The following is a 24993-nucleotide window of genomic DNA, read 5'->3' as shown; positions in this document are numbered from 1 at the left end:
CTATCTTTAATTTGTGCACATGTATTTTGGAAGTGAAACATCCCAACGATAAAAATATAACTGTTACTAAATCACTGATGTCACATTTTGAACCTTTCTATCATTAAATTGTTCAACCTCTTCCAAACCATCGCTATAAATCATCCAGCATCATGGTTTCTGTCGTGTGCACGCTTCTCTCTGTCACTCCAAAGATTTTTTTAAAGGATTTAAATCTCCAACATAGATATGATGATAATGTACTTCTGGAAGAGAAACTGGCCAACATGATCTAATAACTTCTCTATAATGATCAGTGCACAAGAGGAGCTTTTCCACATATATAGTGAGCAAAGTTTAGCAGACTCCAGTAATTGCCGTTTGTGAAGATAGGAGAATGAAACTATCCGCTGCTGTTTTATGGTTGAGATGAAAACTTTTTGACTTAAAGAGCTCTAGATAAAAATACATTATTTCCCTTTCAACCCTCTTTGCTTTCTTAAATAGTAACGATTGTTGTCGGCCATCTTTAGTTTTTCAGAGTTCCAGATTGTTTTCTGTTATGTTAAAAAAATTTGCATATATTAAATTGATAAATGACTAGTTAAGTTCTTATGCTGTTTAGCTTATTTAATGGTATTTGTTCTTTAGGAATTTAGTTTGCCAAATAATTTCAGATTTAAGTATTTTATAAATATTTGGTTTGCAATAGTGATAATTTCATCGCCCAAGACTGAAGCACTGTTTAAAGGTTTGATTTTTTATTTTTTTTTATCAGTGTGACATTCCGTTACTTTCCAATTTTGTAACTAAGTGTCTCTTTGCTAAGTTTGCAAATAAATGTGCAGTAGGCTGTCCATCCAGGAGTTCATCTAAATTAATGAGCTTTATTAGAAATATAAATCAGTGTCATTGTTTATATCTTTTTACATAACTAATTTTGGGCCTTTGCTTGGTGTATGTCATATGCAGGTTCCTCCTCACCTGTCAGACCTTCCACTCCCTCATCAATCAATCCAACCCCACCCCCACCTCCGCCTCGCCCCCCTTCGCGACCCAAGCTTCCTCCTGGAAAACCTTCTGTTGGAGATGTGGTAAGATCTAAGTTTTCTTTTTTATAACCAGTTATTAACCAAGTTAGAAGTAGTTTAATTAATTGGTTTCTGTTGTAAATAAGAATCCATTGGATTTGAAATATTAGAAGCGAAACATGTTTTTATATTTTGATTTAAGCAGAACCCCATAAAAGTTTTCAACAAAAAGCTGATTTTTCTCCTTTGTTTTTTCCTGTGGATATTTTTAGAGTCGGCCATTCAGCCCACCAATCCACTCAGCAAGTCCCCCTCCCATTGCCCCGTTGGCGCGAGCCGAGAGCACCTCCTCAATCTCCTCCACCAACTCCCTGAGTGCCGCCACCACACCAACTGTCAGCAAGGAGTTGTGTGTTTCTGTGTCAGGTGTGTGAACAAGCTCTGCAGCTTGAAGGTTCTGCTAAAAACAACTAGCTCTCAGCTGTACTTTTGTAATATTAAACTTTTTATTTATTTTTGAACTCAACCCCTGCTTTTTCTCATTTATTTGTTGCTTGAGTTATTTGCCCCTTTCTTTCTTTTTTGTGTTTAAGTTAAAGTGAAAAAAAGTGACATTTTCATAGTAGAAATGCTTTACTGAGAATCATCTGGTGTGATTTTGGCTAATTCCAAAAATAAGAAAATAAAAAATAATCCACTGGACTTGCTTTTGTTTTTTAAAACATGCAAAGTGAAGTGGGCGAAAGGTCAACCACTTTGGGGTTGCGTGGCTTCTTTTATGAGCCTACAGTGTCCCATACCCGTCTAAGTGTCTGAAAGGGGGGGGGTCGTTAAGGGGTATTGTTGGCCTGGCTGATTACCCCCCCTTTCAGACACTTAAGCCGGGCGTACACTTTTGTGATTTTTGGGGCAATTTTCCAGTCTTGCGAATTGCCGACTTTCAGCCTGCTCTTGAGTCGTTCATCGTTTAGTGTACAGGGGGTAAGGGGGGGCGATAAGCATCTCATGACCACCTCCCGATCAGGAATCGTGAGGTTGGGTGAAAATCAAACCTGTTTGGTTTTCTGATTTTCTCCCTACCGTTGTGGGCTAATCGCTCAGTGGGCATCCACAGACAAGGATTTTCTTTTTTTCTTCCTCTCAGATGTAAACCCAGCAGCATGGCAGGGATGCAATGAGTGAAATGGAATTCTTTCTGTAGAATTGACAGACCGTAGTAGCCACTTTTGCTCAGCCATGTCTTTTTTCCAAACATGTCACCTTTTCTTTTTAGATTAGATTAGATTAGATGAGCTTTATTGATCTCACAGCGGAGAAATTCACTGGTCACATACAGCATTAGCATAGTAATTAAAGAAGGTGCAAACCAGGAGGAAAAAGGTGCATTAGGAATATAAATAAATAAAAAAATAAAAATAAGAAAATAAAAAAAAATAAAAGAGAACAAAAAAATACAAGGGAGTAACACAGAGATTTGAGGTGACATATGTACAATCAGGATGGCTTATATACAGGTGGAGTGACTTTTACATTAAAGTGTAGTAGGTAAGGAACACTGGTGAGGTAGTGGTATGACTATTATATTGACATATATTGCACAGTCAGTATATTGCACAAAATATTGCACAGTCAATAGATAACAAAAAAAAGGCTTTCAGGACAAAATTGCACAAATTACACTCTAATGAGCTGAATATTCCCCTCTCTATTTGTTTGGCTTCCGGATAGACGAGTCTGTGTAGCTCCATCTCACTGCGGAGCTGAGTCCGACGTGGTTTTTAGACATACAGTGTGAGCAGGTAGATCGCATCAGAGCGTCGAGCCGAATATAAGCTGTGAGCTGGAGCTGCGTGCAACGATTGAAAAAAATCGCAGTGTATGCCGGGCGTTAGCCGGGTATGGGGCATTGCAGGCTAACAAAAGAAGCCAAACGACCCCCATTCCAAAGTGGTGGACCCCTTCTTCCGTTTCAATTTACATGTTTTAAAAACACAAAAAAGGCTTTGTTGAGCTACTGTATAAAGCCTTGAACTCAACGCTATTCCTGACATTTTTAATTGTTTTTTTAAAAAAAAGCTTCTTGGATGGGAAGCGAAACGTTTTCAAACTTGGAAACAAAGTCCAGTGGATTGTTTTTCATTCCCTTTTTTTTTGAATGACTATGACCTGGAAGACTGAGAATCTTCACCAGCATTTGGGTTGATTATTGTTTATGTTTGCAAACTTGCAGAACATGAGTGGTACATGAGATTACGAAGCAGGGTGTTGGTTTTCACTCATATACATTCTCGAGTTAGCAGCCAAACACCTTATATTCCCTGATCTAACACGTAGAGGAGCCCGCAGTGCAGAGTTAGGAGTAGATAAAATCTAATCTCAGTGGGCTTTAACATGGCTAAGTCATTGGATGAAAAAATTATAAACACCATGGAGCTTTTAAAAACGCAGAGTGCAGGGGGATTTTTTTTCTCAAGGACCTGTTTCTAGAAGAAAGTACCCAGCCTTTGAAATACAGTGTTTTAGAAATCATAATTAGGAAAATATAGGATCGGATATTTAACAGGCTTTAAAATAATTTCATATATTATGCACCCTAAGTGTGAATCAGCACATCATACATTCTACTATATAATAACTCATGAAATAAGGGTTAAACCAAAGTGGAAAAGCTGTGTGTTAAAAATTAAGTACACCCAATACACTGACAATGTTTTCTTTCATCGATCTTTCATCGCCGTTGCTCACGGCTCTTCACCAAATTGTGTCAATTTATTGAGGTTTACATTTCTTTCTTCTTAACATCCCACTATTGACGTATTGAGCCCTCGTAACCCTTGATTTTCCTTGTCAGCCATTCTGTTCTTCATTTTCTGCCGTATCAGATTGTTTTTCTGTTTCATCACCTAGTTAGGTCCAAATGCTAGCTGTCGGATACATGGTCTCGCATTTGTCTCTTTAATAATTAAATGCTTTTGAATAGTTTATAGTTGAGACTGGATTGCAGATGTGCCCTGGTTCAGTGGCTGCAAAACCAGCCCAAACATTCATCTGCTTCCTTTACAGTTGATATGAGGTGTTTATGATGATATGACCTGTTTGACTTTCTCTGTAACTGCTGTGTGTTACAGCAAAGTATTTTAGTTCTATCCTCCATATTAAACAGATTTAGCTGGAAATTCCTAATTTTTTAATGATCAAAGCAATTAGTTATTAGCTTCAGCATTTAGCATGTCAACTAAGGCCGGGCTGAATATTTGATGGAGGTTTTGGACGTTTTGTGATTTCTCTAAGCGTTTGAACTTGCAGGTTGGCTTTACATTAGACAAATATTGGTTTATAACCAGATTAATGTTAGTCTACTTACTCTTGCATCTCTAGGGTCATTATTTATGTTCTTTATCATCGGTGTTATTCATAACAAACACCTGTATAGTTAAACAAAATATTAAAACCTGATGTTTACTGTAGGTCACACATGCTGATGCGTATTTTATTAGCAGAAACAGACTGCTACTTTTTCCTCTTCAATCTGTCTGGAAGTAACTCAGTTTTTCACACACAGCTGTTCCTCTTCAGATTGAGGATCATTTGGAAAGTTGTAGGTTTGGTTCTAACTTCCTCCTGCAACAAGGCCCAAAGCTACCATCTGATCTGCATATCGGTGTATGAATTCATGTGGGTTTGTGACTGCAGTATGGCATGAGTTTAATCCACAAAGTTTGTTTTCACCAAGTAATTACAAAGAGGAATCAATGTCTCTTTATGGGATTTTTTGGAGGTTATAATTAGATCATTTTATGAGGCCATAATAGCTAGTTTTCAATTCAGTTCAGTTTATTTATATAGCGCCAATTCACAACATAAGTCATCTCAAGGCACTTTACAGCTCAACCAGATCATACAGTCAAATTGATTGAAAGTTTTCTATCTAAGGAAAACCAGTTGATTGCATTGACTCATTGACTCAAATACAATCCCTCACACTAAGCATGTTTGTAGCAACAGTGGAGAGGAAAAACTCACTTTTAACAGGAAGAAACCTCCAGCAGAACTAGGCTCAGTGTGAGCGACCATCTGCCGAGGCAGACTGGGGTTTTGTGTTTTTGTTTTACTATGACTCTAGCTAAACAACTTCACTGAATCACACACTAATGAATTGCAACAATAATAGAGATTAACAGGTAATTTCCAATCTTCCCATAATTTACACACATTTAATTATTGCTATTTATCTAAAAAGATACAAATCCAAGCTCTATTTAATAGTAGTCGTTCCTCTGCTTTTAACAGTGACATTTTCTGCTGCTTTTTATTTCATTTTTGCCTTTTTTATTTAAATGCTTGATTGTATGCTTATTTTACTACTTTTGGTTTAATTTTGTTTGTTTGTTTGTTTTGCTGTTTTCCCTTTGTTTCCTCTTTGGCTTGTCAGAAGATGATGCTTATGTAGACAAACTGCCCACCTTTGAGAGACACTTTGATTCATTTGCAGGTAAAGTTTGCGTCTAAAGGAGCAACTGGGGCGGTGCAGGGACACGTAAAATGCCAATTAGGTTGATATGAAATGAATCACCTTTTCATTAATATTTATTCACCTTAATGAAATCCTACCTGACAAAAGATGATGCTGCTTTTCAGAACCAAACAAAAAACTGTGTTCTGACCTTTTAAGAGGGAAATAAACCAATGTGACATAAAAGACAAAGAAAACCTTACTTCTGGATCACTGTTTGCATGTATTTCATATTTATAAACACTGCAGTTGATTTCTGTCCAACTCGAATTAGTTTAAAGTAATGCAGAAAAGTTTATATGTTATAGGTTTTCTTTAAATCTTGCTTCTTAAAAGATGCCCATCAAGGTTCTTCCTTTAGGATGCATTAATTATATAACATTCAATTTGAATAGATTAGAAGAAAAAAGATTTTTAAAACATTTGTTTCTGATTTCATCTGAACCGCACAGATTTTAAATTATGCATACCAGCTTATATAGTAATATAAATATCTTTGCAAGTTCCACATTAAATGCATTTTAATTTTTTTTTGTATTACTTAACCAGCTTCTTGGTAGATTTGTTTAACACTCAGTGGAATAGATTTAGCTTTCACTAAGTTTGAGGTTGTTGGCCATTCCAAAAGCCTGATTTTCTGAACCCTCACTTAATTATCCATGTTGATCAGAACATCTTCAATATGAGGCCTCCTAAAAGAAAAGAGGACTCACTCAACTGTCAAGCATGGTAGAGGAAACATCAAATCATGGGAAGGTTTCCTACTAGATTTATGGGCTCATTCAGCTAATTGGATGAAATAAAGAAAGTACTACTTTTATATTCTACAACTTCTTATTAACTTTACATTCTAGTTTCCTTTGATAATGATCTTTAATGTTCATCTAATGGAATGAATACAACAGGTGAAGTTTGATTCTTCAATAACTGATTACCAATCCTACTAATAATGTGTGATCATGTTTACAGAGTAGACCTGATTCTTATTAGGAAACCAACCTATTTTAACAAACTCATTTCTGACAGGATAAGAGATCAAACACTAATGACAATAGCTCAATCTGAATTAATTCTTTTCCATATGGCTGTAGCCCCATATTGGACACACACCATCCATGTGAGTTTAGGTCATGTAATGGCATCTGGAGGGCTGAGGGCTGTCCGGATTCAGCACAGCTGTCCAGACTTCCTCTCCTAGCCAAGATAAGTTCTTACTGTTGACCTCAACAAAGATAAAATTATCCAGTGTTTTACTAAAGCTTGCCTATAATTATAGAAAGTATGGGGTTGAGCTGCAATATAGCAAGGCACACATTATTGGACTCCATATTTATAATTTTAACTCTGATTGTATTTTGCATTTATTTCCTCCCAGCTGATTGTCGTTTGATCACTCCATTGTAAAAAATCGTGGATGTTTACTTTAAAGCCCAATATTTCAGATCTACATGCACACAGTGAATGTATGTAAACTTTTCTTTGCCTTCTAAATATTATTTTGTGCTTTTGAAGGTATTTTTTTATATTGACTTAATGGCATTTTATAAGGTGTAGGATGGAAGTGTTTTTTTGTGAGTTTGTAATCCGTTTGATGATTTCTGGCTAAAACTGACCTGGTTGAGAACCATTAAGGCCAGTCCTGAGTGTTATTGTTGCCCCTTTGTGCAATGTAGGTGAAAAATGAAGGTATTTTAACAATAAACTAAGCAGTTGTTTCAAAAATATTTCAGCTTAAAATATTCTATAAAGCTTTTTAGGGCAAATGCACACACCAGATAGTCCAAATAAGGCCATTTCTGCCATTGTTGAAATACCTTTTTTCCTCATTTACATCTGTTTTTTTGTTATTGTAATGTAAAGACATTCCACACATTCAGCTGTCATTCCTCTAACTGTTTGGTGAAATCATTTCTCATTGTTTTGCAGTTGCCAGCTCATACCTTCCCACACATTCAAAGAAATTTAGTCTTTATCTCATCTAAGAACACAGACTTCTTTTTCACCCCGTTTATCTCTCCCTCCGGTCAAGAAATGCAACTAATAATGAAACCTACAGTTAAACTGTTGATACTTTGAAACAACTTTATGTTGCTTCGTTCATCTGTCTGCTTGTGAGACCTTTCTCTCTGTCTTATGACTGTGCACCACTGACTGCCTTGCTTTGTCACCATGGCAGCCACCTATCTCTTTCACAAGATTCCTTTCTTGTGCAGCAAAGTCCGTCCTAGATACTTTTGCTTTCTGTATTCAACACAAAATGTTTTGTCTGCTGATTTTCTGTGTGGACTAGTCTGAAGGGCCCTCATGATTGGGTCCTTGAGATCAAACACACACACATTGTCGGAGCCTGTTTTGAAGTCTTGCATAAGAGTCGGGTTGAATTGGACAGGCAGCTGTTTGGTATTCATGCCTTCGCCTCCCTATAACTGGTGAACAAGTTTTAAGCGTACCTGGCCTCATTGATGCACCTTGATCTGGAACTTTCACCTTTCACATCTGTCTCTCGTGCGCTTCCCAGCCATAGAAACCTTTTATCCCTGCAAAAACATCAAGAGGCCTTATATTGGTTTTGCCACATAACACATTATGCTTCTTTTGTTCCATTTCTCTAAAGTCTTGGTCGGTTTACTCCTCCAACAGCAGCGATTTGCTTATTACTCTACAACAAATGTAGGATATGCAGGAACCAACATTTTGCTCAAACACATAACCTGACAGGATTAAAGAATAATTGTGCATTTAGCTTTTCTTGCTGATGTCTTACCGGCACAAAGAACCATCCTAGTTGCACCATAATTTTGTCTTCTCCTATTCTGATATTTCTATTGCTCTTATCTTTGGCCACCTGAAACTGTCAAACAATCCAGAGTTTTAAAAGAAAACAGTGTGGTTTGGTGGTTTGAAGTTCCAGGTCATGTTTTGGCTCCCCACACACAACCGTTTCGTTCCAGTTTGCCTATATGATTGCAATTTAATTAAGGTTTTTCTCCACTAACAACTACACATTCTCTCACTACATATTAAAGAAACAAAGTGTTTTTTAAAGAATATTTTCTACCCTGATCTGTTCTCAAAGTAGTGGTCTTAGAAAAACTTTTGTGACTGTAGTTTATCAGTACTTTATGAGGTCATGGCTGATTTTCTCTGTGAACATGTCTGTTCAAACATAGCCTTGTCTTGGGGTCCTTCAGATGTCTGTTTTCTTTCAAGCATGTTCAAGGCACGATTATTTATATAGCACAATTCAGTACAAAGACGATTCAAACTGCTTTACATGAATTAAGCAAAATAAAAGCAGAATAAAATAAAGATAAAAACATGGTAAAATCAGGTAGTTAAACAAATAAAACAGTTGGACCACAAAGTAAACTAAGTTAACAGTTTAATTTCAAAAGTCAAAAGCAGCTTTGAACAAAAGGGTTTTCAACTTTTATATAAAAGAACTCAGACCTTCAGCACTTTTACAGTCTTTTAGATATATATTGAACTTAATGGATCTCACAACGGAGAAATTCACTTCCTGCATTTAACCCATCCCCTTGAGAGCCGTGGGCTGCCACTGTGCAGTGCACGGGGAGCAGTGTTGGGTGAAGGGTCTTGCTCAGGGAGCCAGAGTGCACGCTGTGGGGAACAAGCACAAGCGCACTACTCTAATCACTAGACCAACACTCCCCACTGGGAGTTTGTTCCAGACCAGTGGAGCATAGGAACTAAATGCTGCTTCTCCATGTTTTGTTCTAGTTCTGGGTGAACAGAGTAGGCAGGAACTAGAGGATCTGAGTGGTCTGGGAGGTTAGATTAAATTAGATGAGCTTTATTGATCTCACAGCGTAGAAATTCACTTGTCACATATTGGCATAGAAGTTACAGAAGGTGCAAACATGGAGGAAAAAGGTGCATTAAGAATAAGCAATATATATACACCCTATATCCAGGTATATACAGTATATCAAGATAAATAGGATTAAGGTGCAAGTGTACCTGTATCGCACACAATGAAAAACAAAATAAAAATAAGAAATAAAAATATGTACAATCCGGATGGCTTACAGGTGCTGGTCATAAAATTAGAATATCATGAAAAAGTAGATTGATTTCAGTAATTCCATTTAAAAAGTGAAACTTGTATATTATATTCATACATTACATACAAACTCATATATTTCAGATGTTTATTTTGTTTAATTTTGATGATTACAAATGACAACAAATGAAAATCTCAAATTCATCATATCAGAAAATTAGAATATTACTGAAGACCAATAAAAACAAAGGATTTATAGAAATGTTGGCCAACTGAAAAGTATGAACATGAAAAGTATGAGCATGTACAGCACTCAGTATTTAGTTGGGCCTCCTTTGGCCTGTATTACTGCAGCAATGCGGCGTGGCATGGAGTCGATCAGTCTGTGGCACTGCTCAGGTGTTATGATAGCCCAGGTTGCTCTAATAGTGGCTTTTAGCTCTTCTGAATTGTTGGGTCTGGTGTATTGCATCTTCTTCTTCACAATACCCCATAGATTTTCTATGGGGTTAAGGTCAGGAGAGTTTGCTGGCCAATTAAGAACAGGGATACCATGGTCCTTCAACCAGGTACTGGTAGCTTTGGCACTGTGTGCAGGTGCCAAGTCCTGTTGGAAAATGAAATCTGCATCTCCAAAAAGTTGGTCAGCTGCAGGAAGCATGAAGTGCTCTAAAACTTCCTGGTATGTGGCTGCGTTGACCCTGGACCTCAGAAAACACAATGGACCAACACCAGCAGATGACATGGCACCCCAAACCATCACTGACTGTGGAAACTTTACACTGGACTTCAAGCAACGTGGATGAAGTGCCTCTCTTCTTTTCCTCCAGACTCTGGGACCTTGATTTCCAAAGGAAATGCAAAATTTACTTTCATCAGAGAACATGACTTTGGACCACTCACCAGCAGTCCAGTCCTGTTTCTCTTTAGACGCTTCTGACGCTGTCTGTGGTTCAAGAGTGGCTTGACACAAGGAATGCGACAGCAGAAACCCATGTCTTTCATACGTCTGTGTGTGGTGGTTCTTGAAGCACTCACTCCAGCTGCAGTCCACTCTTTGTGAATCTCCCCCACATTTTTGAAGGGGTTTTGTTTCACAATCCTCTCCAGGGTGCGGTTATCTCTATTGCTTGTACACTTTTTTCGACCACATCTTTTCCTTCCCTTCGCCTCTCTATTAATGTGCTTGGACACTGAGCTCTGTGAACAGCCAGCCTCTTTAGCGATGACCTTTTGTGTCTTGCCCTCCTTGTGCAAGGTGTCGATGGTCGTCTTTTGGACAACTGTCAAGTCAGCAGTCTTCCCCATGATTGTGTAGCCTATAGAACTAGACTGAAAGACCATTTAAAGGCTTTTGCAGGTGGTTTGAGTTAATTAGCTGATTAGAGTGTGGCACCAGGGGCCATCAATTTTGAACCTTTTCACAATATTCTAATTTTCTGATATGATGAATTTGAGATTTTCATTTGTTGTCATTTGTAATCATCAAAATTAAACAAAATAAACATCTGAAATATATGAGTTTGTATGTAATGTATGAATATAATATACAAGTTTCACTTTTTAAATGGAATTACTGAAATCAATCTACTTTTTCATGATATTCTAATTTTATGACCAGCACCTGTAGATACAGGTGGAGAAATATTGCACATTCAGCATATTGCACAGGATATTGCACAGTCAATAAATAAAAAACTATAATATAGCTGCACATTGGTTACACTGATGACAAATATGTTATATATTGAGGTGCTGATCCATTCAGTGATTTATAGACTAAGAGAAGGATTTTATAGTCTATTCTCTGAGCTGCAATGAGCCAGTGGAAGGACGGGGCTGATGCGCTCTACTTTCTTAGTTCTAGTGAGAACACGGGCAGCAGCATTTTAGGCCAGCTGTAGCTGTCTGATGGACTTTTAAGGCAAAGCACCTAAAATGTGGGATCCTGTTCTCCACTTGTACCAATTAGCTGCCAATACTGCCATCTAAAGCATCATTCATCTATTGCATCCATCAATTCTGTTTTATAATGTGAAGAAGGTAATCTTTATGAAAGTCTAAACATAGATTTGCATAAGAAAGGTGTATAAAACGCTAAAGACTATGACCATTAATGACATGAGTCACACATACCTCATAATGATAGCTGGGGATATTGGGGCCTCATTGTGACTACTGGGTCCACCCATCTATAAAATTGTAGCTTCTGTGAAGTTTTTGCATTGTTGGTTATGTTTATATAGGGGTGCATTCAGAAGTGAAAGCTGGTTCTCAACAGCTGAGTTAGTATTGCTGGTACCACTGAAGAGCTTAGTGTTGTTTCTGATAGAAAGGCATCTGAATAAAATACATGTTAGCTTCCTATGAATGAGTGAATAGTCGTAAGATACCGAGTATGCCCATGCTGACCCCAGAACCACCTGATCCACCTATAAGGGCATGTGTGAATCCAAACTGTAACACAAATTGTTGGGGGATGTGCAAGATTTTTTTTAACCCTTAAATTCCCTTTGAGATTAAAAATCTCCTTTTCAAGAGAGACCTCAGGCAGAGGCAGACCTGGTGATCCTATGGTATAAGTTCCTATAGGAAAAATAAGTGAATCTGACAGAGTAAATATGACATTTTAGTCATTTCCTGTGCTGTCTATGTTGGCGTTGTTCCTTTCATACAGTAGAAGCCCCTTACACACACTGCCATTGCATTGGTTTAGAAATCAGTTCAGAAAAATATCTGTGATCTGCTAAGAAAGCAAAGGTGATCCATGGAGGTCCCACTTCTCAACTCAGGACATGAAGGATTGACTGCTAACATCTTGATGTCATACTGACTCTACCATCCTAAGAGGTCTAGTGGAGTTAACACCCCAACAGATCATGGTTGCACAAAAGAACATGGTCATAGACTAGCAGTCATAATACAACAGATTAAAGTTATCTCTGTATTTGATCATTTGAGATTTCCTCTCCTGTTTAGCTCAACTCAATATTTAAATGTATCCCCACCAAGTCCCAGCAGCAGCTGGCTGGTCCCCAGCTCTACCTGAGTCTCATTCACCTGTGTTGGAAAACATGGCGTCTCTCCCATCTTGTCACGTGTTCCGCCCTGGCGGTGTCTCAGCGCTTTGTTTCTCCTCTCACCCGGCCCTCACCTCCCACGTTTCACTTCACCGTGACGTGTGATAGACTTTCCATGTGAGACTCATGCTTCTGTCCTTCTCTCCCCCTCCTCACCCACCTCCCACCTTCTCATCCCCTCTACCTCCTTCCCTTCACTGGCCCTTCCTCCTCCACCCCACACAGAGAATGACCAGCCATCCCTTGTTTGGTTTGACAGAGGGAAGTTTTATTTAACCTTTGAAGGTAAGTTGCTCGATACCAGGGAAGCGTGCACCGACATAAAAACACTCTTCTGAGACTCATTTGTGCAAGCTTGGCCCTTCCTCTGCCCTGCCCTTTTCCTAAACCTCCACCCTTTAGAAATCCCTCCATCTTCTAACCCTCATCATTTAAATATGTGGCTGAGCATTACTCCTGTGTACTGAACTATCTCTTTCGATATTATCTCTTTTTTTTCTCTATTAATATTGTTCGGTCTCATTTCATCTTCGCTGACCTGTTATTCCTTGAAGATTCATCTTTCTTTGTGCACTTTATTAATCTATTTGTCATGACCTGTTCCCTCGGTGGTCTTCTAGATGTTATTTTTTTAGGATCTTTTCGAACTACTTCAGCTAAAAACATCTGGAATAAGCATGCAAATATCTCTCTTTCTCTCAGTCTGCCTTGCTCTCATCTTTTGCACCTAGCAATGCTTATTTAGTGGGGGGGAAACTTCACTCTATTATGAGCTACGCAAATGAATAAAAATGTACTTGTGAAGGTGATATTTCTCAGTCAAAAAGCAGAGAGAAATGTGTCGTATCTGTGTGTTCTTTGCCGTTCTTCCTTACTAACACTTGTATTTCTCTTCATTATATATTTGTGTGATCTTTCATGTCATGTCATTTCACCGCCTGTACTCGTTTTGTCTTCATTTCACTCTTGCACTTTTGGATAGGAAGAGTGTAAATTCCTGGCCTGGAAATGTTTAGTTGCATATCTGTCTGAAGAAAAAAAATTATGAAAAATCACCATTTAATGTTCAGTATATGTTTAAATTGATTAGATTGTACTGTATGTTCATTATGCACCATATAAGATTAACTCTGTGTGTTGCTTTGTCCTGATTTTAGGCTGCTCCCGAGGACCGAGTCCTCTCACCATGGGAGCCCAGGACACACTTCCTGTTGCTGCTGCTTTCACAGAAACAGTCAATGCCTTGTTTAAAGGAGCTGACCCCAGCAAGTATGTATTCATGCATACGCAATTTTTAAAAAATTTTTGTGAATTTTTATGTGAAAGAAACTAATGTAAATGATATCAAGATGTTTTGAATAATATGTCACCTTTTGGCCCCCTGTGTAGCATCGATGGTTAAGATAGTTGGTGCATTTTAGACTTCCAGTCAAGGTTTTGATTTTGTTGGTTTTCAACATCTCCAAGTGTAAAGAAGATCTTCTATGGGAACCTCAGGGACTCATTCAAGCTTTTCTTAGAGAAAGTACTTGTACAGAACAGAGCAACTTTAGTTGTTTGGAGTCATGCCTCATTAGAAACATTTATCACTATTTCCCTTTTTGAATTTCAGAATGCAGCTTTCTTAGTTATTAGGAAAAAAAGGATATTGCTGCTACTTTTTTCCCCACTGTATCACTCTTTTGATATATTAAGAATGTTATATTTTTAATAGGTAACAAAGTTGGTTTGCATTTTTTAAAATATATTTCCTTATGTTATTCAGGTTTTTGTTTGCATTGCTTCTGTGTGACTTAAATTATTTTTTTTCTTAATTTATACTGACTGAAAACTGATTTTATTCCATTTTAAAATGGAGACAAAAGCACAGCTACTATTTAGTTAAATTACGAAAGGAAAAAGGAAAGGAGACACAATTAAGATTATTACAAAGTGTTGGGGTTTGGTTTATGTCTGACTTACGACTTTTTCATTCTTCCAGGTGTGTTGTAAAGATCATAGGTGAGATGGTTTTATCGTTTCCGGCGGGAATTACACGGCATTTTGCCAATAACCCATCCCCTGCCGTGCTAACCTTCAGCATAACCAACTACAGCCGACTGGAGCATGTCCTGCCTAACCCCCAGCTGCTCTGCTGGTAATACCATCACTGTGAACTCACCACTCTTTTAGTGAGAAACAAAACACACCAAAAGAAAAAAAAAAGGTCTAAGTCTCACAATTAAACAGATTATTGACTGCATCCTCCTCCTGTGACCTCTTCAAACCAAAACATTACACACTAACATTATGGTATATGTATTATATGTAGGTTAAGATCTCATTCTGGGTTTTAGAAATCATGAAATGTTAAAGTTGCTGTTGTTCCATTTCTATTTGGGTTGATGTTATATAAGCTTTTATTAATTGGTACCAAGATATATCAAAGTTTTAAAAAGATGCAATTTTATAACCCCTCCTTAAAAATTATGTTTCCATCTGTTGTGCACTGCTAGTCAGCTGGCTCAAGGCTGGCTACTGACTTGTCTTTTACCTACAAGACAATTGAAGAAATTGTTGCTTTTCTGTTTGAAAAAATCTATATTTCAAAAAATGTTGTTATAAAAAATTATCATACTTCCTTATGCCTGTTAATCGCAATTCACAAAAAAAAAAATCTTGCATTTAGTTTTCACTTAACGTGTCCTGAACACAGCACTCATGAAGTGCAGCAGGAACATGTAAACACGTGTTTGTATACATTTTGTTTAGTAGACCATAGTAGACTTAAAACAACTAAAATGCCACATAAAATCATTTTAGATTAAAAAGCCTGCAACTGAAAAAACTGATGATTTTAGGTCTGACCCAGGAAATGAGCAAACTGTAGTGATATTTACTCATCATCAAATCGTGCTTTTCAGACAAGCCTTATGTTATGTTATGTAATGTAGTAATAATACATGACTAAATCTGAAGTATGAACACCACCAGGGAGAGGAGCTTAGGCATCATACATTTGAAAAAATAATGAATAACAAATTTATTGTTTATTTTATTCAATCTACTCAGTGTGTCAGACTGTGTAAATGATTAGACACAGGTTTATATATATATATATATATATATATATATATATATATTTTTTTTTTTTTTTTTTATGTTTGCACAGTATTGCGTTGGCTAAAAACCCGACATTAGAGCATGTTTAACAGTGCAGAACTCACCATTCAGAATCATTTCGCTGCTGTCTACCTTGTGAGAGGTCAAAGTTTACCTCATCTCAGGTATCATAACCTTCTTTTAGAAATTACAGAATAAGTGCAATTTTGATCTTGATTTTTGGTATTTACAATACTACAATAATACTTTATTCCTTACTGCCTTCCAACCACAACTGTTTTTTTTTTTGAGAGAGAGAGAGATCTGATTTAAGTAAGTAGACACGTGTGCCATTTCTGTTTTAATTTTTGTTGTGTTTTTTTTTTTTTTATTCCACCAACCAGTGACACCACCACACAAGCCAAGGCTGATGCAAAGGACTTCTGGGTTAATATGCCAATCCTAATATCTCATCTAAAGAAGGTGGCTGAGCAGAAGCCGCAGGCGACATACTACAATGTGGACATGCTCAAGTATCAGGTGAGCTCGGCCCTCTGGATGTTTCCACAGTGAGAGGCCAAAACATTTTCACAGAAAAGTGATTTTTTTTTTTTTGGGTACCTGACACATTTCTGTGTTCAGGTATCAACAAAGGGCCTCCAGTCGGCTCCTCTGAACCTGGCTGTGAGCTGGAGATGTGAGCCCACCAGCACTGACATGAGGATAGATTACAAATACAACGGGGAGGCCATGTCCACGCCGATTGCTCTAAACAACGTCCAGTTCCTCGTTCCAATCGATGGGGGCGTTTCCAAATTACAGGCTATCCTACCTCCTGCTGTATGGTATGCTCCTTAAACCTCCTCATTAAAACAGACAATAAAACACAGATCAGGCTTTCTGTACATGATTTACGGCTTTGTTTAGATTTGTTTGTTGAAAAACAATTTTATTTGCTTTAGGTTTTAAATCTAAACATTAATTTTACAATGTAGGCTTATTACAGTATAGAACGCTGATTTGATCTGCTTGTATGTCTCCTCCTCTATGCATACAGGAATGCAGAGCAGCAGAGAATCTTATGGAAAATCCCTGATATCTCCAAGAAATCAGAAAACGGAGGTATGATTAACATCTGTGATAGCAATGCAGTCAAATCTGTTTGTTGGTTCAAAGGCAGAATTTAATATATTTTAACTTGCACCAAAAATAAGTAAGTCAAGTTCTTTCTGTGGGAATACTCCTTGTTCCAACATCTATAAACCAATTATCAGATGCCTTGTTTTCACGGTAAATGATACAGAAAATAAAACCACAAACGGATGCTGACAAGGCAGTAAGCTTCCCAAGTTAATTTTCTTTTAATCTCATTGTTTATTTATTTATTTATTTATTTATTTTTTGCATTAACGCAATGTCTCACTCTGAAAAATCTTTATGCACTTAAAATCAAGTGCAGTTTTTAAATTGGATGGTGTGATATTTTAACAAATATTTGTATTTATTAAAATGACACTCAGAGCAGTTATTGCTGGCTGTTCTGCTCGTTCCTTTTACAATCCCTCTTTGCTAACAGAAAAGCTCTTGGTCTACTCCGATGACCGTTAACTTGGTTGGAACATACAGAAGGAGGAACCTTTGACCAAATCCTCATGATCATCTACAATCCTGGCTCTTTTAATGCCTTTCTCTCTTCCAAACTCACAATGAGTTGATAAGGTGTCAAATTGATAATTTCTTTATTGTTCTGAATATTTTTTCTGTTGAAAGACCCCTTTTAGCGCTTTTACCAGAGTTTTTCTTAATATTCTGTTTTTTTTTAATGGAACTATGCACCCAAACAAGTTCCCCCTGCTTCATATTGGGCCTAAAGGGGCTTTTTGCATATTTATTGCACAGCTATCCTTCAATATTAATTTAAAGGTCAATCTCAATCATACAAGTCCCCCTAAAGCTTGACTAACTCCAAATCTTTATGTTCAGGAGGTATTTTGGTGGTGTTTTTTTCTGGCTGTCAATTCAATGTAACTGTTTGGGGAATAGAAAGGAGCTAATGATTGTAATACAGACTCTTCTTTGGCAGAAAGCCTTTTCGCAATATTTGATCACAAATTATATTTTAGTTTAGTGTCTAGTAGCTAAAAAGTCATATTTATTTTACAAATGAAACAGTGGATTAACAATAATAAAACCTTTAGAGCTCAGAGAAGCCAAAATGGCATAAACTGCTGGAGATAAAGACTGTTGTGGGTACCAACATACATTGGTAGCAACATACAAACATCATTTTGATCATTTATTTGTTAACCAACTCTTAATCTAAACTGTATTGATTACAATTATATACATAATATTAATTATCTGGGTGCATGAAGATATTCTTTGTCCACAAACCAGACTTAGAATCTGTTATTTGAATTGTTTAATTTTATTTTCATTGTAATTATGAGGATAGCATTAAGTATAATGTTTTGAAAATAGACGGATCTAAGCAGAAATATTGCTCGATGAACCCGAACCATGTTAATCTCAAGGGGTTACAATGCTGCTGTTCAAGCCAGAGGGCAAAAACTTAGGGCATGATTTGTGCTCATGGGAAACAGCTGTGTTTGAAGCTGTCGTTGCCCTCTGCTGTCTGCATCTGGATCTACAGTTAAAAACTGAAACCCTGCAACTGCAAATAAAGATCACTGTAGTGATATTTGTGCTGCAGTATGCTAACAAATCCTTTTATTTTTCGAGTGTGAATAAGTTACAGCTCATTTTGTAACCAGTTTTGGATATTTCTCTTAATTGGATAGGGTTAGGGGTTAGGGGTTGGATAATTCTATTTTTATCTGAATATGGACAATCCCAAAACATTAGCCAAGAAGGTGAGAACCAAAAAAACTAATCAGAAGATCTAATTGATGCACAGTTGGGGACTTTTTGAAAGACTTACACAATCATAACCTTCAAGCAGATGATAACCAAGGTCCAGCTGAACAGTTGACCATATTGTAGCTGTCCCACAACTGAACCAAGTATTTACAAAATGTGTTAGTAAAACTTTTTTTTACTCTCCTAAATGTTGTAAACATCCAGTGCCTGAAACATAATGATGCCCAGCATCAGTATTTTATCATTAAAGCTGCAGTAGGTGGTTCTAAAGACATAGTGGACTTAGCCTGAAAATTTGAACAAGGACACCATACAGGCAATGTTCCCTCTAAGCTGCGTGCTTGTGCACATTCTACGCGCACAAGAAAATCAATGCAACGCATAGAATAAAATCTGACATAAACTGTAAATCAGACTAATACATTTTTTTCTGTATCATTTTGAATCTGTGTATCATTTACAACTTAGAACCAACAAATTAAAATACGAGAAACTGCCCTGTCGTCCCCCAAAGTATGTTTCATAATATGGAGAAACAGATAACCTCTTTTGCTTGCCATACCACATTAAATATACTAATGAAAAAAAGTATGAACATGAAATACATATCTTTATTTTATTTTGTTTGAGCTCTTATAGCATCTCAGCCTGCTGGATGCTTGATGTGCAAGCTGGCTTATTTAATTAACCAAATCTAGCTGTTGTGGCTACTCTTTCAATGCCAATTTCATATATCAAATCAGTTTTATAATAAAAAAAACATATTAGAGAGTTGTATTTGGATGTATATGTTTAATAAAATGTCAGTGTCTTTTATATAAAAGTTCAGCAAATGTTCTTATTCAGTGCATCAAAAGAAGAGGAATATCTGGCAGCCCAAATTATTTACCGGTCTATGCTTCCTGAATAATGAAACCATCACCACTTTCTAACAGCCCTGCTCTCCAAATGCACATAGTTTAAGAAGCACCTGTTTACTGCACAGTGCAATGCTCTGTGAACATTGCTTACAGATCCCTGCCCCTGTTGCTCTCTTATTTTTGTATGATGGTACACTCTGCTCATGTAAGCGGTGTAACTGCCACGAGCCTGATTGACACATCAAAAATATTCCTTCTGGCTCTAATTGGTTGTTTCTTATTATTGAGAGAGGCCAGCGCCACTGGGATCGATTTTTTTAATAGATTATCTGTCTCATATTCTAACGTCAGGATACTTTCAGGTAAGGCCGGAGGCTTTGAGGACCCAAATGCAGAGATGAGTAGGTAGAGATGAGTGTTGCTGATTTAATTAAGGACTAACAAAAATCCAGAGAAATGCAAAAATACTGAAAAACAAAAACACATTCCAATAAAAGTCAGGGAAAATGCACATGGGGAACAAAGAGACGAGAAAGCAACAAAACAACAAGAAACCAGCAAAGAGGAGCTGCAGAGGTGGTGCATATATGGGGAACAGAACAAAGGATGGGCTGATGAGCTGATATCCAGCAGGTGTGAAAAGGACTAACTAGGAGGGAGCAAAGGGGAAGAAACGGGCACAAGGGGGCAACAGAGAATAACTAAAGAAATACCAAACTGACAGAAAACAACTACAAAGATGCAGAATATCATAGAAACTAAAAATAAACATAAACTGAAGGAAGAGTCCTGACAGATACAGTGGTGGTTTAATAAATATGTTAAAAATACATTTTACAAAAGTTACCTACTGCACCTTTAACCTGTGACTTATACAACCATAGCCATGTTTACTTTACACAAAACGTCATGATCAGGTTAAAATGGGGTTTGTAATTAAAAAACAAAAATATATGGAGATACTGTAAATAATCAGAGTAAAATTACTGATCAGACTGAAAATGTGTCATGAAAATGTAAATCAAAATATTCTGAAGGCATCCAGCCACTCAAAGTGGAAATACCTCACACACTGGAAAAAATTTAAATCCAGATAAGTGATTTTTTTCTTAAAATAAGTGCATTTGTTCTTGGATTGAGTAGATAAAAGATACATTTTGTCAATGAAACAAGACAATTTACACTTAAAATAAGAAAACATAATTGCATTCTCTTACTCCAAGTGCATATTATCTAATGATCTTATTTTAAGAGTAAAAATACTCACTCCATTGGCAAACTGTCTCATTTACCAACTCAAATTAAGGATGGATACACTTAATTTAAGACATTTTTACTTATTTCAAGATCGTTTTTCCAGTGCATAAGTGTGGGCTATGCATTCAAACTTGTTAGTTTAGAATAAATTCACCCTGGCAAGCACTTTCATACATTGGATTGTCAATTGGCAAAAACCTCCCCTCTCAGAGGGATTAGAATTAAAGTTAATTCCTCTCAAATCTGATCAGAATATTCCGACTGGCATGTTTAGGTGACATTTACTGTGAAAAATTGTCCGTCTAACCAAGTCTAGTTTAACAATCTAAAATATAGCAAAATGTCTTTTTGAACTTATTTTGAGATTGATATACTAAGCAAAAGCAGATTCTCTGGGATTACTAATTCTATTGAAAAAAAGGTACCGTAATAATCTTTCTGCGCAATAAAACAATATCACTAACCAGGTCTATTTGAAATTATGATATATATTCTCAAACAAGTATATCAATCTCAAAACAAGATACAAACTAATTTCGTTAGATCTATAATACTGTATAAGACGTGGTTAGAAGGACACTTCCATTGCATTTTTAGATCAATTAGCCATTTAGTGTGATTACTTATGTCCATTGAATCATGTGTTTTCAAATACATTCACCTTGGAAAAATATCTATTATTATATAGAAAGAGGTAATTTGAATTTCTTTTTCCTGATTCTTTCTTTATTCATTTTCTTGGAACAGGTGTGGGGTCCTTATTAGCACGCTTCCAGCTAACAGAGGGTCCCAGTAAACCGGCTCCACTGGCAGTGCAGTTCACCAGTGAGGGCAGCAACCTGTCAGGATGTGACATTGAACTGGCTGGACCAGGATACCGCTTTTCTCTAGTTAAAAAGAGGTTTGCTGCAGGTCAGTTTGTTTGCATCAAAAGCAAACCAAAACATTTGAATGTATAAAAGCTTTACTTTCATAGGGAACTTTTACCAGTTTAATCTAACTATATTTGTTTTATTTCATAGGTATTTAGCTTATGATACTTTTCATTTTAATAATGTTTTAGGTGAACAGATATGGCTCAATATGTTATTGATATAACAGACACATATTTTAGTACATATATCTGTTTAAATTTTAGCCAGTGGGGGCACTAGACCTGTAATTTCCAGGTTTAGCTCCCCTGAAAGTAACTAGCAGTAATGGCATAATGAGCCAGTCTCTGTCTGTGTTTTGGAGTCTGATAGCCGACCACTTTCACCAGTAGATTTAGATGTCATTGAGTTCCAAGGGAAGACGAGGCCTCTTTCACCCCTGCAGATTAAATCCTAGATCAAATAAATAAAAATATGTCTGATTGTGTAAGCCCCATATCTCTTTTGTTGTGGTGTTGGGAAAAATTATCTCCTATCAATTCCCTTTTATATATATTTATGTAAATTAATATTTTCTGAGTGCTGAGTTTTAGATTCATTCAGACCTCAGAACTGCAAGGGTACAAGGTGTCTAAGAGAGCCAGGGTTGTTTATCCCATTAGGGAGCATTTGGGATCAAATTAATTGTTCTCGTAATAAGCTAGACTGTTTCTCAGGGATTATTTCATACCAATCCGTCTTTGTTTGGGTAAAGATATATGGAGACCTTCAGAGCCTTTCTGCAGGGTTAATTAGAGAGTCAAACTCTGTCTAGCTCAGAACAGGGCTGAGCACAATGCAATGAGTGCTGTTGTCTTGTTCTTTTTTTACTTTGCAAAGTAAAATAATATGCCAACCAAATGCATTGATCTCCATTTATTTAACTGATTCCTACCGAGTGGAATCAGCTCCAGTCTGAGCTCAAGATGTCAGACACTATTTCATTGGGCTTATTTCGAACGGTTCTTAAAGATAGACAACAAGCTTCCATGAAACCGTGTCACTGCTTTTAAATTGTTTTTATTTATTTTTTTAGATTTGTGCATACGTATTTATTGGTTTTATTTTTGTAACCAGGTTGCAGTGTATTGCAGATCTCTGCCCAGGTCCCCCTTGAAAATGAGATCCAGATCTCAACGGGGTTTACCTGGTTAAATAAAGGAAATAAAAATAAATAAATAAATAAATAAATAAAAAAACTGGACGGCATAGTTCAATTCAATTCAATTCAGTTTATTTACTGTATATAGCGCCAAATTCACAACACATGTCATCTCAAGGCACTTTACAGTTCAACCAGATCATACAGTCAAATTGATACAAAGTTTTCTATCTAAGGAAAACCAGTTGATTGCATTGACTCATTGACTCAAATACAATCCCCCACACTAAGCATGCTTGTAGCGACAGTGGAGAGGAAAAACTCCCTTTTAACAGGAAGAAACCTCCAGCAGAACCAGGCTCAGTGTGAGCGGCCATCTGCCGAGGCCGACTGGGGTTCAAGGAGACAGAAGCAGAGATACAAAAAGCAGCTGTAAAAGGCGGCCCCGTCCAGGAAACACGCAGCCAGGCAGACGAGCTCCAAGGCAGCTCCCATGCCAGAGGACGAAGAGAGCACATCCACTCAGTCACGGTCAGAGAAACAGGACCACACTGGAAAACAGGCCGATCTCCAACATCTATAAACAAGGGTGTTGATAGAAGCAGCACAGCTGATGTTTCTTTCCAGGATGACGTCACAGCCAAACAGGAACAGACGAGGCAAAGCTACTCTGAGGAAAAGCAGAGAGAGCAGAAGGTTAGAGATTGAACTAACAGATTCTGCAGAATAGGAGAACAGAGAGAGAATGAAGCAGAATGATGAAATGGGGGTCCCTATGTCCTCCAAAAGTCTAAGCCTATAGCAGCATAACTATAGAGATAGCTCAGGATAACCTGAGCCACCCTAACTATAAGCTTTATCAAAAAGGAAAGTTTTAAGCCTAGCCTTAAAAGTAGACAGGGTGTCTGCCTCACGGACTAAAACTGGTAGTTGGTTCCACAGGAGAGGAGCCTGATAACTAAAAGATCTGCCTCCCATTCTACTTTTAGAAATTCTAGGAACCATTAGTAAACCTGCAGATTGAGAGCGAAGTGCTCTGTTAGGAACATAAGGAACAATCAGATCTCTGCTTGGCCATTTAAGGCTTTATATGCGAGAAGGAGGATTTTAAATTCTATTCTTGATTTAACAGGAAGCCAATGAAGAGAAGCCAGGATAGGCGAGATATGATCTCTCTTTTTAATTTTCATTAGAACTCTGGCTGTTGAGTACCTATTTCCCACAACATTGGTTAGCACCAACCTTTAGCTTTAGCTTTAAGTTACTTGGGCGAGTCTTTAGAAGAGCTGCCCACATGGAGCATCAGGAACTGTATTTTGACTTAAAAAATCATTCATGCAACAGACTGGCGATCTGTCCATGGTGTAGGCCTACATTTACATTAAAGGTTATCTAAAGCTAGACAGAAATTAATCATGTATATAACATGTACCTGAAGCCGATAAAGAGATGAATTAATTTATCTTTATGTTTTAGGAAAATATCTGGCTGAAAAATGACCCCCACCAAGAGCGGCACTGTTGAACAGAACGTCTATCGTGGACCAAGGTTAGCAGCTTGACCGGAGGACAGACCTAAACCAGACACTCCTGTAACCCTTTTTGAACCCAATCGACAGGTTTGCAGCCTATCCAGCAGTATTGTATAACTTACGTATAGCATTGTGGAACTGTTTCACGTCATGTAACTATAGTATTTGTACACATCTCATACATAACATTTGTGTTGCTGCAGTTAGACAGCTGGGTTCTTTCCTTCTCTAAAGTCTGTGCCTCTGTCTCCATCCTCCTCTGGTCAGTGTCTGGTTGTGTTGTTAAAGTTTTCACTGCAGCTGCCTGACAGAAGACCTGGACAGAGTATTTTTCCTTTGTTCTGTGACAAACTTTTCCACAATCGTACATCTCAGTTTACAAAGAGTAAAACCAGTACCGTACGGAGCCCCTAAAGGGACATGGAGGGGAAAAAAAGAACTTTTGTGAGATCCCGCAATACTTATGCGAGATCCCGCAATACGTTTGCGAGATCCCGCAATACTTTTGTGAGATCCCGCAATAGTTTATTTTTTGCGAGATTTCGCAAAAGTTTTGCGGGATCTTGCAAAACTTTTGCAAAATCTTTTGCGAATTTTTGCGATTTTTTCCCTCCATGTCACTTTAGGGGCTCTGTAGTACCTACAGTGGTACTAAAGAAGTTCTACAATCATGATTAATCACAAATCTATTAACAAACATGTTGTTAATGATTGTTGTCAGTGGTTTGTATCAATCTATTTAAA

At 37.3% G+C, this 24993-nt stretch overlaps 1 protein-coding gene across 13 annotated transcripts in view; it reads left to right on the top strand.

Moving 5' to 3' along the window:
- The window catches only part of sgip1a (SH3GL interacting endocytic adaptor 1a), a 98673-nt gene extending 73950 nt beyond the window's left edge, over nucleotides 1–24723 (top strand). For 6 of the 13 annotated variants that reach the window (XM_038291674.1, XM_038291671.1, XM_038291680.1 and 3 more), the window contains 11 exons: nucleotides 952–1073; nucleotides 1283–1436; nucleotides 5443–5502; nucleotides 12853–12912; nucleotides 13785–13896; nucleotides 14609–14764; nucleotides 16113–16248; nucleotides 16351–16553; nucleotides 16766–16830; nucleotides 21453–21617; nucleotides 24195–24723. In XM_038291674.1, the coding sequence (XP_038147602.1) occupies nucleotides 952–1073; nucleotides 1283–1436; nucleotides 5443–5502; nucleotides 12853–12912; nucleotides 13785–13896; nucleotides 14609–14764; nucleotides 16113–16248; nucleotides 16351–16553; nucleotides 16766–16830; nucleotides 21453–21617; nucleotides 24195–24217 (1256 nt within the window). In that variant the 3' untranslated portion in view covers nucleotides 24218–24723. The remainder of the gene's footprint in view (nucleotides 1–951; nucleotides 1074–1282; nucleotides 1437–5442; nucleotides 5503–12852; nucleotides 12913–13784; nucleotides 13897–14608; nucleotides 14765–16112; nucleotides 16249–16350; nucleotides 16554–16765; nucleotides 16831–21452; nucleotides 21618–24194) is intronic. The other 7 variants (XM_038291677.1, XM_038291676.1, XM_038291675.1 and 4 more) reach the window with 5 other exon arrangements.
- The last annotated feature ends 270 nt before the right edge of the window (nucleotides 24724–24993 follow it).

This window comes from Cyprinodon tularosa, unplaced genomic scaffold, assembly GCF_016077235.1.
Source record: "Cyprinodon tularosa strain WSP-4 unplaced genomic scaffold, ASM1607723v1 ctg30, whole genome shotgun sequence".
NCBI classification, from domain to species: Eukaryota; Metazoa; Chordata; class Actinopteri; order Cyprinodontiformes; family Cyprinodontidae; genus Cyprinodon; species Cyprinodon tularosa.
The sequence above is the reverse complement of the archived record's forward strand: the minus strand, read 5'-3'. Positions and strand labels throughout refer to the sequence as shown.